Raw genomic sequence first — 12,849 nt, forward strand, 5'->3', positions numbered from 1 at the left:
AATTTTTGAAGTTCCCCGCTCACAAAGCATCATGGTCATCAACATCGCACATCGCTCGATGACTGTAACAGTCCATACTGACAAAATTATGCAAATTACGTATAATTATTTCGGTGAGATTGGAGAACGTAATTGTAATTACTTACGTAAACGTCATATTTGACATTTGTTACGGTGATCGATGTCTAAAGGGGGAAATATTCTACGGCTTACCAAGGCTTAAGCGGCCGATTTAGCCCGCTTAAATTTCCGCGAGGAATGTCGCACATAGCGCGGATACGGACTTACTGATATACCAGGCCTATGAAATTATGTTCCACTCGGGGCAAAATACTACCTACCTTATGTCCGGCATGCTTCCAGACAAGACTGGCAATATCCCCATCTCGATACAATTTGTAACATAATATTGATAGCTTTTGCTCTTTCCGTCCAGATAAGACTTGTGTTGTAATTTTAGCCACCAACTAAATATATTACTGTCTCGAGTTATTATCTAATCACTGATATGTCGCGAACCGTCTTTTCGCCCTCCCAGTTACCAAGTTTATTGAATTGTATGTATGACCTATTTATCGATCAACAATAAATAGAGCAATCTGGTTATCTTTTGCAATGTGTACCTTTGACCGCCTGATATTTTTTTCACCTGTTTGTTTGTTGTCAAGAAATAAACTTTATATGTATTATTATTTAATGTGTATTCAAATCCAAATGAGACTAGTCTACTATTTTAGATTTTAAATCATTTAAATAAAAAATAAAAATGTTTTGATACTTGAAGTTCTGAGTTTGTACATGTTTGAATAATTAGTCATAAAATTAATACGCAGTTGTAGCAGATAGTCAGGTTTTAAAATTTATGATGGCCTTTCTTTTAGCACATTGCGCATTTTATGCTTGTTGAAAAGTATATGGTTCTTTTGATAAAAATAATTCCTCAAATTCTCTTCCTCTTCCGTTTATTGTCGAATTACACTTATCTCATAATCTGTACAAACTCAATGTTGCATTATCATTTGATATTGCAGGATTTGGCTTCTTCCTCAAATAAAGTTCTCCGAATTCTTTGGTTCGTTTACTTCTTCCCAACCCAATCTTCTATACATACAGATGGCCTTCTTCAGTCTGCTCCTCGATGGGTAGCCACTTGATGATGTTTGATCTCCTATCACCTGGCATTCCGTCTTCATGACCAGGCCATCGCAGTCTTTTCTTATACAGTAACCCCACACAGTAGTTCCTGAGAAAAATAGTTTCCCTCAGGGCCTATGTCATCTTTGGAGAAGCTGTGCGGAGGGTCGTTTTTAAGGAAAGGAAGGATATGAGGTTCAGGGAAGGTATAAGGGTTGGGAAGTAATCTAGGAATCTGTGTGTCCAGGAGTGACAGACATATGAATATATCCCTCCCTGCAAGGCGATGGGTCGAGAGACCAGTTGGAGAGTCTCCACAAAAACCAGCCTCTCCCGATCTGCCACGCCACACGGCTGGTGGGCACTGTGGGCAGACACATCTTGAATCCGCACCCGATGGACAAATCACCAAACGTAGCGAACCACTCGAGGTGACCTTTGGCAGAGGTGCTGGTTATCTAATAAGTGACTCCGGGACTATTTCCGGGCGGCGCTACCCAAACCCGCGCCAATGTTCATGTTCCTTAAATATTTCTTTAGGAAGATCCACATCGACGTGACATTCCGAATCGGTCCTCCTTACGCAGATGGCGATAAGGTTGAAATGACCGCTTAACACGACCGCCTGTTTTGATTTATACAAAGAAAACACCGCCAAAATCTTTTCTCAAAATCTCATTTTATTTTATTTTGTGAAGTTCAGGCACAAATAATAAAACTTTCTCCGATCATATTCCAAATAACATAATCCTGATACTCTTTATTTATTCCTTGGCTTATAAAAAGACTTGATTATTGTATAGGCCAAGATGTGTTCTACTTGCAATATAATTAGAGCATCTATAATATTTCTAAGCGAGCAAATTTTAAAACCAAAAACACTTTTTTTGTGCGTTACTGCACATTACATCGCCTTAGCCCATTCATTTTTATTAACATATTTATTTATTTATATATATATATACGCCTAAAAAGACTTTTACATAGAAGTGATACATGATGCAGTGTACATAGGAGAATATGTATTATACAGGAGATATTGACAGTAAATAGATGTAATCCATTTTAAAGAAGGTACAAAATACACACTTGTAAAATTGTGATTACGAGTATAATGAGAAAATATTAAAAAATATGAAGCAATATAAGTAAAACGTAAGAGTAACATAAAGTAAAAAAGAAATTACAACAACACTACATATAAGACAAATCATTAAAACTAATTTACCAACGCTACTCTAATTTGTAGGATTCAACAATGTGTTGGTGTAGATTATGCTTAATTCTAGATATGGAGTCAATAAATAAATCAATAGCGCCCCCATACTTGTTGCCCAGATCATGCATCCTATTGGTCAGTGAGTGTGTCTGATAGTTGGTCGAGTATGTATTACAGAAGAATGTTATACTTTGTCTTGTATTCCTAGTCGGCACATATAGTTTAATAGTGGTAAGGATGGCAGGACTATCAATTTAGTTGTTAATGACTCTGTGTAACACAACCAGGTCTGAAATAATTCTCCTGTCAGAAAGTGTTATTAGATGCAATTGATTCATCAAACTGACATAATTAATGTAATCAATAGGAATTCCGAGCTTAAAATTTACGTACTTAAGAAATTTGTGCTGAACTCTTTCTATATTATTGGAGTGAACTTTATATAAAGGGGACCAAATAGGTGAATTATACTCCAATTGACTTCTGACTAATGAAATATAGAGGGTTCTCATACAATCTATGGACTTAAAATCAGTTAAAGTTCTGCAAAGGAAGCCAAGCATCTTTAAAGCCTTATTAGTTATATAGTTGATGTGTTCAATGAATGACAAGTTTTCATCGAATATTACACTCAAGTCACGAATATGTGTTACTGGTATTAATTTAATATCATTTAATGTATATTCATGTAATATATTATAACGAGTTTTGGAAAATCGTATTACTTGACATTTCTGAATGTTCAAAAATAAAGCATTTTGTTCACACCATTGATGAAGTTGTTCTAAATTACTCTGTAAAATTTGACAGTCGTCATTTCGTATTCTTTTATATATTTTTAAGTCGTCAGCAAATAGCAGAACTTCTACATCATTAAATTGGTCAACAATGTCATTGATGAATAATAAGAAAAATATTGGGCCGAGGTGGGACCCTTGAGGAACCCCACTTGTGGCCTCGAATATATAAGATTGTACAGAATTAATCTTTACACTAAGCACCCTATGGCTAAGATAACTAACAATCCAACTCAATAATTTACCTTTGATGCCCAACAATCGAAGTTTATAAATAAGTATGTGACGTCGAACCTTATCAAAAGCTTTACTAAAGTCAGTGTATATACTGTCCACTTGTTGTTTGAGACCCAGAGATTCAGATATGTAATTTTCATAAATCATTAAATTACTTAAGGTATATATCAATATATAAAAAAAATTAACTTTACCCTTCTGGGAAAAGCTTCACTATTTTCCAACTAATTTTCCGCTTTAACATTTTGACTTCGATAATCAGTAAGGATGACTGCTACATTTGTTTTTCTAAAATTTACGTTATTATTAATTGTATATACTTCTCATAAAATAGTACCTACATCACCATTTCAGGGTGACCGGATAAATCGTCACAATGATAATTCATCACATCTTTAAAAAGTTATATAAAGTCATGGAAAGTGATGAAACAAAAACTTTATTAACTGGATTAAGTAGGTTAGGTTACTGTTAGGTATAAAAAAAATCATCGTTTCTAATGACTTTATATCACTTTTTAAAAGTGTGTTGAATTGTCACTGTGTTGAGTTATCATGGAATCCCATTTCAGATAAGAAGTCGTTCATTTTAATTTTTATTTGCACTCAAAAATTTCTGCTTCATCTCTCTATTCCGCTCCTCTAAAACCGTTATATTTGGATTTTAAAAATAGAATTAAATGTAGCAAGCATGGAATATTATTGCCATAAAACGGATTTGCCCATAAAACTTACGCCAACGCTCTGTCATCATCGTATGAACAGAGGCGGATTTGCCCTTAGGCCTATGTAGGCCCGGGCCTAGGGCGGCCAGATATTAGGGGCGGCCAATCGTGACAAAAAAGTCACAGATGATAACAAGAAATTACTTCCTAAGTACCTATATTCCTTATCAGCAGAACTAAAAAAATGACTGGGTGCTTACAAATCACTTTATAATAAATTAAATTTTATTACTCAATTGACAAAACTAAGCCCGTCTGAAGTCGAAGAAAAGGCAAAATCATTGCAAATGATTTATTCTAGTGATTTAGAAGCCCATTTTTCAGAAGAATGTCTCCATTTTCGTGCTCACTGCAGTGTGAAAAATAAGGATCGAAACAATGCTGTCAGTTTGTGGTTACGAACTGAAGATCTTCAAACCATTTATCCAGACGTGGATATTGCTCTTCGAATGTGTGTGTGTACTCCCGCCAGTAACTGTTCTGGAGAACGATCATTTTCTTGTTTACGACGTGTAAAAAATTATTTACGCACAACAATGGCGGAGCAAAGGCTGAACAATCTTGCTTTGCTTAACATAGAAGCAGATTTTTTAAGGAAATTGGATTGCGAAGATCTTATTAATGATTTTGCTGCACTTAAGTGCAGACGAGAATTGTAACTGCCAGATTTTTGTTTTGAGTTCAGTTTTTTTTTTATGTTAGATAATGCTTTACGTAAATTTTTTCCCAACGTTTTAATTTGTATTTTAAGTTTAGTTATTATATTCGAATAACTTTTATCCAGCCCGTATCTGGCAACCCTAATTCGGCCCCTTAGAGTCAAAAAAACGTAACTCAATTTTTATCGATTTTGAGTTACGGATGGTAAAATGAATTACTATTTTATATTTAAAAGATGGTTCAGAAGCACAAAATACCATCCTTTAACTAAATGAGAAGAAATTATTAATATGTTTCGTTTGTTTAAAATTATACAACACTGATTAATTGATAACTATGTTTTCTTGCTCTCCTGTAAAGTAGAGAAAAAATGAGATACGTTTTTTTGACCCTAAGGGGCCGAATTGTAACTGTGAAACACTTATATATTATTGTATGAGAATAAACCTGAAACTAGTTAAATAAATTAAACCTAAAACTGTTTTAAATGTTTTATTTAAATCCTTTAAACCTTAGAAAGTATAACAAACTAGCAGCTATTATAGTTAACTAAATTTCTGAATCGATTTCGATAAAAGTTGTCAATAAAGTAAATTCATTATATAGTCAATAGTCTATATCAGGGGTCTCCAAACAACGGCTCGCCAATGTCATCAATACGGCCTGCGACAATCGACAATTATACAGTAATTGAACTAGCGAATTTAGCAAGCGTATTTTTTTACATTAATTCCACACAGGAGGCTTTGAGGAAAATATTTTCCCTCACGATCTATGTCATCTTAGGTGATGCTGTGTGGAGGGTCTTTTTAAGGAAGGGAAGGATAGGAAGTTCTGAAAAGGAAAATGGAGGGGTGGGTAGGAATCTGGGGATTAGTGTGTCCAAGAGTGACATACGTATGAATACATCCCTCCAACTGCGGTGCAAGGCGATGGGTCAAGATAGTCCGGCTGGAAAGGTCAAAAGGCCTCCCTCACCCAGTCTCTCTCGATCCGGCCCGCCACGCAGCAGGTGGGCAGACGTATCCGCCGCCAAGACCTGGACAAATCTCACCCCATGAACCATGAATGATAATGGCAGGAAAATTAAAACGGTTTTGACCCTAGGAAATTACTGAAAAGTTTGGATACTCCTGGTCAATATGATGGGTACTGAGAAAGGGGCGGCTACATGGTCTGGGGCCTAGGGCGGCCAATACTGCAAATCCGCCTCTGCGTATGAACATAATTCTACTTCATTTTTTCAATTTGGGAGGCGGGTTTAGATACCGCCGCTCCGGGAACCATTTATTGCACAACCAACATCTCTGCACATAGGTCACTCCAAGTGGTTCGTAGGTTTGGTGACTTAGCAGGGGTGCCCGGGTTTATCGGGTGAGGTGTGTTCAGGATGAGCCTACCTACCCTCTACGTAGCGTGCCGGATCGGGAGAGGTTGGTTTAGGGGGACCCTTTGACCTCTCCAATCCTCTCTTGACCCATCTCCTTGCGCTGCAGCGGGAAGTATAGATCATACGTCCGTCACTCCTGAACACACTGATATCTAGATTCTTACCCATCCCTCATACCTTTTTCCTTCCCAGAACTTCCTCTTCTTCCTTTCCTTAAAAAAACCCAACACACAGCATCCCGAAAGATGCTCTGGAAGGAAATTATTATCCTCAAGGCCTCTTGTGTAGGGTTAATGTAATTTTATTTTTTTGCTAAGAAAATTTGAGAATTTGGATTATAATACATATTTAAGGGCAGCTTTTTAGTGATGAATTATATGAGCTTAATAATAATATGTCTCTATTTCCAGAATTTGAATTATCAGTTTCGTAAGACACTTCCCTGCCCTTTACTTAGAGAAGGTACGAAACTTGGAGTTTGTTTTTCAAAGGCCTAATAAAGGTATCGATTAATTTACCAGAGTGCCTACCGCTTATTCCTTCGCACTCTCTGATAAATGAATATTATGATCGTACAATATTATTTTGAATAATGGATACGTAGGTACTTCAAATGTTTAATAAAGTCGAGGTGTTTGCACCGCATTATATTTATGATAATATTACATAAATTTCAAGTTCATCAAAGATGAATGTTTATGGTTTAATTTATTTCAAAGAATATTAATCGCAACATCTTTCCATAATTTAACGATGTCTTTCTTATCAGCTGCGCGATAAAGAAAGACGCCAATTTAATTAATTTACAAAGTAAAAGTACTAAAGAGCAAAGTGAAGCCATGATGTATTCACGTGGGCACCGCAACCGACGTGTTGGAGTTCATTGACGTCGATATGTTTTAATTTTTTCATCAAATATGCTTTATTTATTTTCATGTACCCACGTGAATTTCCCGGCAATATATTTTTTTTATATCGATGAAGTCTGCAAACTTATTATAATGGTCGTAAGATTTTCCACCCTCTAAATGAATTTCCACTTATTGATGTATTGAAAATTATTTTGATTATTCTAGTAAAACGGCATGAATATCAGCGTGCACAATATAAAAACCTAACATTTTTCCGTATTATTCTGCTCAATTGGCATCCCCCGCTGAATATAAATAACACTACTTGTAAATGACATCCAGCTGTTAGGAAATATGCAATCGAAATACACGCTACGTACAGTGGCATTTTTTTATAGAGATTTGCTGTAAGAATATGAGCGCCGCAACTGGCTCCCCTCCAAGAGGCTCGACCCGCCGACTATAAAACCATAAACAAGGCAAGATAGCGTCCATAACGACGAGTACTAATAATCATTTTATTGCAGTGCCGTCTACAAGCTACAAATTTGTCTAGGCTTTATCCGTCATTCTCGCTTCCCTTTCGAGCCTTATAAATAAACGCGGTACTGTTTCGCTCCTCATTTTCCGCCGCCGAGTTGAGAGGGATCATTCTTGTCGCGAGGAAACCCGCGTACTGACCGCTCACACCAGAAGGCCGCCAGGAGTCAGGAGCCAGGAGTCCACGTGGGCGGGAAAACAATTTTATAGTTGATCCCAAACAAAGAATGTGACCGAGTTGGAGTTGGACAGCCATCTGCCTTCCGCCGTTCCGAAGTGTTTCGAGTCCGTACATTGAAAGCACCCCACAGTACACAATCGAGGGTCGACAGGACGAGGAGACGTGCGGAGGAGCGTTCATGAAGGGGAAGCGCCCAGCAGCCGGCGACGTATCAGACAGAGGCGGTGGGAAACGGCGGCCCGCATTATGTACAAGCGTTTCCAGTTACCCAGGGTCTCATGGGGCCGCAAGTCTAAGGTCAAGTGCTGAGGACAGGAGGAAGGGAGGATGACGGCTGGAGCGATGGTTAACCATCCTTACGGTTGTGAAGAAACGCTGAAGTGCAGCGACGTGCATGAAATGCCGTTGCCAGTTGGACCCAATCGTTTGTTTTTGTTTCAGTTATCATGAAACAGAACACCCTGGTGTGCCAGTTTGCTTCACCCTTGGACGTGGATACGCACATCAAACCAGAGGTGAGCTTTCTTTTACTTCTTTTTTTACCATTAAATGTCATCTTTACATGCTTAGTGTTTACTTCGTATTTCACCTAAAACGCATGACATCATTCTGCTCACTTGGATGGATTAAAAATAATCACCACCAACTTTAATAATATTTATTTTGAGCCAACATCAGCAATCCAGTCAATAAACAGAAAGCTCTTGTCAAAATCAAATTTACAGTAGAAAAACACTTGTTAATAAAGTATAATATTTAGTTCGGCACCACGTTTGTTTACGTTTACATCCAGACGCCGCATGCTCACCACGTGAAGAGATACGAATTTTATCATTTTTTATTGGTCTCTTTAGATACCAAACTGTTCAAACACTGGCACTTGCCTAATCAATCTTTAACCTCGCCCGTCGAGTCTGGGGGCCAGCACCCACCATATTTTATCTAATTATAAAAATAGGCTTTTTATCAACGAACTTAATACCTTTTTAAACCTTTGCTGTGTCACTTTACATTATATCATATCCCTCTCCGGGAAACATTTAATAATATTATTACATGATTTACAAATTACTTATCAATGCTTTTCCGATTTCAAATCAATTCTGATATTTGAATATAGGAATAGTTTTATTCCCTCCGAGAGAGCTTTCCCTTGACTGGCGATCGTGTTACGATATCATACAAAATGTTGCCGTGGTGCCTAAATTAGTAAAATGAAAAGTATATTCTATTTATATTATGCACTGTTATTTTTTGATACATTAAATCAAGTCAGTAATGACGCGTAAAATAAGAAATAACCATTAAAAACCACAGATTTAAATAAATACAATTTCATGTATATTCTTTCCAGTTTGTGCGCATGTGGCTTAATTTATATATTTTTAAGAATGGGACTAACGTTCAAACAAAGAAGTTTATAAATAAACTAAGTAGGTATATAATTAGTCTGTTTAAAGTTATAATATCCTGTTCGTATTGAATATTATAAGAACTCCCGAAAAAGCCCAGAGTGAAAATGCAACAACTGCCGCCGCAATCACCGGTGATCGAACATTTTTAGGAAAGGGAAATATAATCAGAATACATTTGTGCTTGCCGAGCGTGCTTATGTAAGTTTCCGATTTTTTTACATTAGCACCACAATGTTATATCGTTAATGTTTCAATCTTAAAATATTTTATAATTTGTTTGACATTAAACTAATTCACGTTTAATCTGTCTAATTTGGACGAATAGCGCTTTCTTCATAAATATGATGTTATCTTGACATTTTGAAGCCGTTTTAATCCAGGGTATCATAAATGATTTAGCGTTGGATGATTATTAATGTTATTGTATATTTTATACTAATAAATCATTAAAACCTTATTTTTTTCTCTGATAATTAATTTATGGATACACCTTTCATTTCACATTCATGCCGCGATACTTTAACGAGTTATTTTCCTTAAAAATCCTGAAAAGTTTTCTAACTATATTTAAAATTTTTGTTTTTTTTTTTTCGAAGTAACGCAGTTCGAGCTTAGCTTAAATTTTTAGGTATTCATGCAAAATCGTGTTAGCTCGTGTTCACCAAACCTTTGAAAGATAGGGGTACGTTTATTTGAAATCTGTCAACGGGGTGCAAATAAAAAAAAACCTAACGAAAATATACATGTCCCTCAATCTTGTTCGCGGTATGAGCTTGCAGTACTGTAAGCACATCTGAACAAAAAAAATCGGAAAAAAGCAAATCATGCTAATTTCTAAAGTTCTCGGTTATACTTTTTTAACCAAATTTATTTTACTTTAGAGTTAAAAATATTCAACCCCTTGAAAATAAAAAGCTTAACTATGATACATCTCCAAACGTTTAAGTTACCCTTGTTAATCACGAAGTACACGATTTACTAGCGTTCGTACATCACCTGCAGGAATATTGGTGTTATTTCAAGTAGACCTAGATAGTATCTAGGTAAAACAAGTACCTAGATATGTAATAAGTAAGGACGCGTTATTTTTCGGTGAAATTCGCGTAATTTATTTTTTAAATATTTCAGAAAAAGTGGTGGCATTTTTCAACAATTTTTTAAAGTCCATTCTCTTGTATTTTGCAGCAAAAAGTGGTTATTTATAAAAATATTTTTTACAAAAACAAAACATAAATATAAACGCAACGTTATTATCGTTTATGAATTCTTTATTCCATTTTACTATAGCTATTCAAGCTTATTAAAATCGTCGAGGACGAAATATTAGAAAATAACGGTATTACTTTCTTATTTTAATAAATATCAGAAACTTGCATGAAAAATCGAGTTATTCACCTGCAAATCGAGAATTTCGGTTATTCTCATGAAAATGTCAAAATTCATGTTTTCCGCGTAAAAACACGCGTTATCGTAATTTTTCAGGGCTCTAATAATAAGAGCTATCTACTTCATATTATAATGTAATATCGTGTTAGCAAATCTGACTTCAGCATTTGAAGATAACGAAGATTGAAAAAATATGAATATGTAGAATGACGCAGGCCCTCAGACAAGATTAACAAAATATTGGAACTATTGGAACAACACTACGTAACGTAGTAACTGGTAAAATTAACCTTTTTACATAGCTTTGTCATGAATTTCCCAAAAAGTTTTTGATTTCGTATTTACGAGTATAATGAATTAGAGGCCGATGATTCAGAATAGGCAGTAATGGAAAAGATTTTATAAAAACGCTAGGGTGGTTTAGAAATGTAGGGTTCCATGATAAATCAACACATCGACAATTAGACTCACCTTTAAAAAGTGATTAATTAGAAACGATGAAATATTTTATTTTTTTAACCTAACCTAACCTACTTAACCCAGTTAATAAAGTTTTTGTTTCATCAGTTTCCATGACTTTATATAACTTTTTAAAGATGTGATGAATTATCATTTTGATGATTTATCCGGTAACCGAAATCTAGAATTGTGTAGAGCAGATGGGAGATGAGTGTCAGGCAAATATATGACGCGCTAGTAAATGGAAATCGAGAGTGCCGCCAGAGGATGTAACACAATCAAGTACTTAAGTCAAGACTGGAGCCATAAGCGTTCAAAAAGAAGAAGAAGATTACTGAAGACGGTTCGAAAGGTAATTATGTAAATACGAATGATCGAGGGAGCGCTATATTATTTAAATAAATAAAAATATATGTTATTAATGGGCGCAAGCGGTTGTTGTAAAAATATTTATTAAAATACGACTTATTTAAAAAAAAAAATAACAAAAATCTCTCGACATCTAAGTTAAGTAGCATTTAAAGAAACGTAATTTTATATACACATAATAGCATGTTAAATAACAGAACCAGATTTGTTTTCAGAATTTCAAATAATTCATTTTTCAACTAGCATCTATATTTTATATTATCAATTATACAGAGTTGAAACCACATTCTACTTCCCTTAAACACTTTAGTTTTTAATGTTGGTATTTAAGGCATATATAATACAGGACAACAACAAATAAACAGGTAGTGCCATATGGCTGCTTGTCTACAGGTTAATATGAATGGTACCTGAGATTTGTGCAAAAATTGAGACTCCTATTAAACTTTCGCAAACTATTATTACTCACTTTTTTTTTTACATAACTTATGATAAAGCCACTTTCACCCACAAGTAATTGATTTGCAAGTTATAATTCGTTAAAAAGTACATCTGGATTTTCTAGATATTTTACCTATTTTTTGTACCTATTTACTTTGTTTTTATATACGATATGAAATAAAATCAAAGCGTTCATTGCGCAATTTTTCAAATCTCGATTATTATCAACAGTGTTCTTTATCGGACATAATATTTGACATCACAATGATTGATTTGAAAGATTTATCGGTATTTAATTTGCCTAACATCGATCGTCGCAATTGATAATCTTATTATTTCAAAATCAACGCGTTTTGATGACACTTTGTCAAAAATATTAATTACGTCTAAGCGTGGCGTATGAATTATTGTTGGTATAAAGAGAAGGGGGTGAATTGAATCAAAACTTTCTAGATCATAAGGCTGTGACACTGAATCAAATCATCCGCCTTACTTACATGAGAACCTCAAAATAATGTTTTTTTTAAATTAACTAAAACATTTCAAAATGTTTTAATAAATAAATAAATAATTTTTTTTGTAAAATCCCATACAAGTTAGGAGGCTGCTTTGAATGAGTGTACCGGCCTTGTGATCTAGGAGGTTTTGATTGTAGAGACCGTCGATAAAATGTACATACCTGCCTGATAATAAATGACAATATGCCTTTATATGGAGATATAACAATATCAATATATAATATAACAATTTTATTATATTTCTATATGGTCTAAGAGTATACGTTCTTTCTACGCTTTTATTTAAATAAACCTATTTAAATTTTGTTTTTTTTTTTCAAATCCGTTTCAATTCTAAAATTAGCAATTAAAATAATTTTCTGTTAAAAATATGGTATTATACTACTTAGGTACTCTATCTTCAAATGAACTGTTCCAATTTTGAAAATGACACTTAAATTCAAAGCAAATGCGAGTTCTGGAGTTTATTTAACCAAATTAACGCAGGACAGACGCACAAACGAAATTAGTATTTTTTATGAATTTGTT

At 34.8% G+C, this 12,849-nt stretch overlaps 1 protein-coding gene across 2 annotated transcripts in view; it reads left to right on the plus strand.

Annotated features, from left to right (window-relative positions):
* Positions 1-12,849, plus strand: part of Mondo (MLX interacting protein mondo) — a 98,322-nt gene that overhangs the window by 58,929 nt on the left and 26,544 nt on the right. For both annotated transcript variants that reach the window (XM_089634061.1, XM_089634062.1), the window contains exon 3: positions 8,175-8,248. In XM_089634061.1, the coding sequence (XP_089490187.1) occupies positions 8,175-8,248 (74 nt within the window). The remainder of the gene's footprint in view (positions 1-8,174; positions 8,249-12,849) is intronic.

This window comes from Hesperophylax consimilis, chromosome 8 (assembly GCF_061612785.1).
Source record: "Hesperophylax consimilis isolate HC1 chromosome 8, BYU_Hcon_1.0, whole genome shotgun sequence".
NCBI lineage: Eukaryota > Metazoa > Arthropoda > Insecta > Trichoptera > Limnephilidae > Hesperophylax > Hesperophylax consimilis.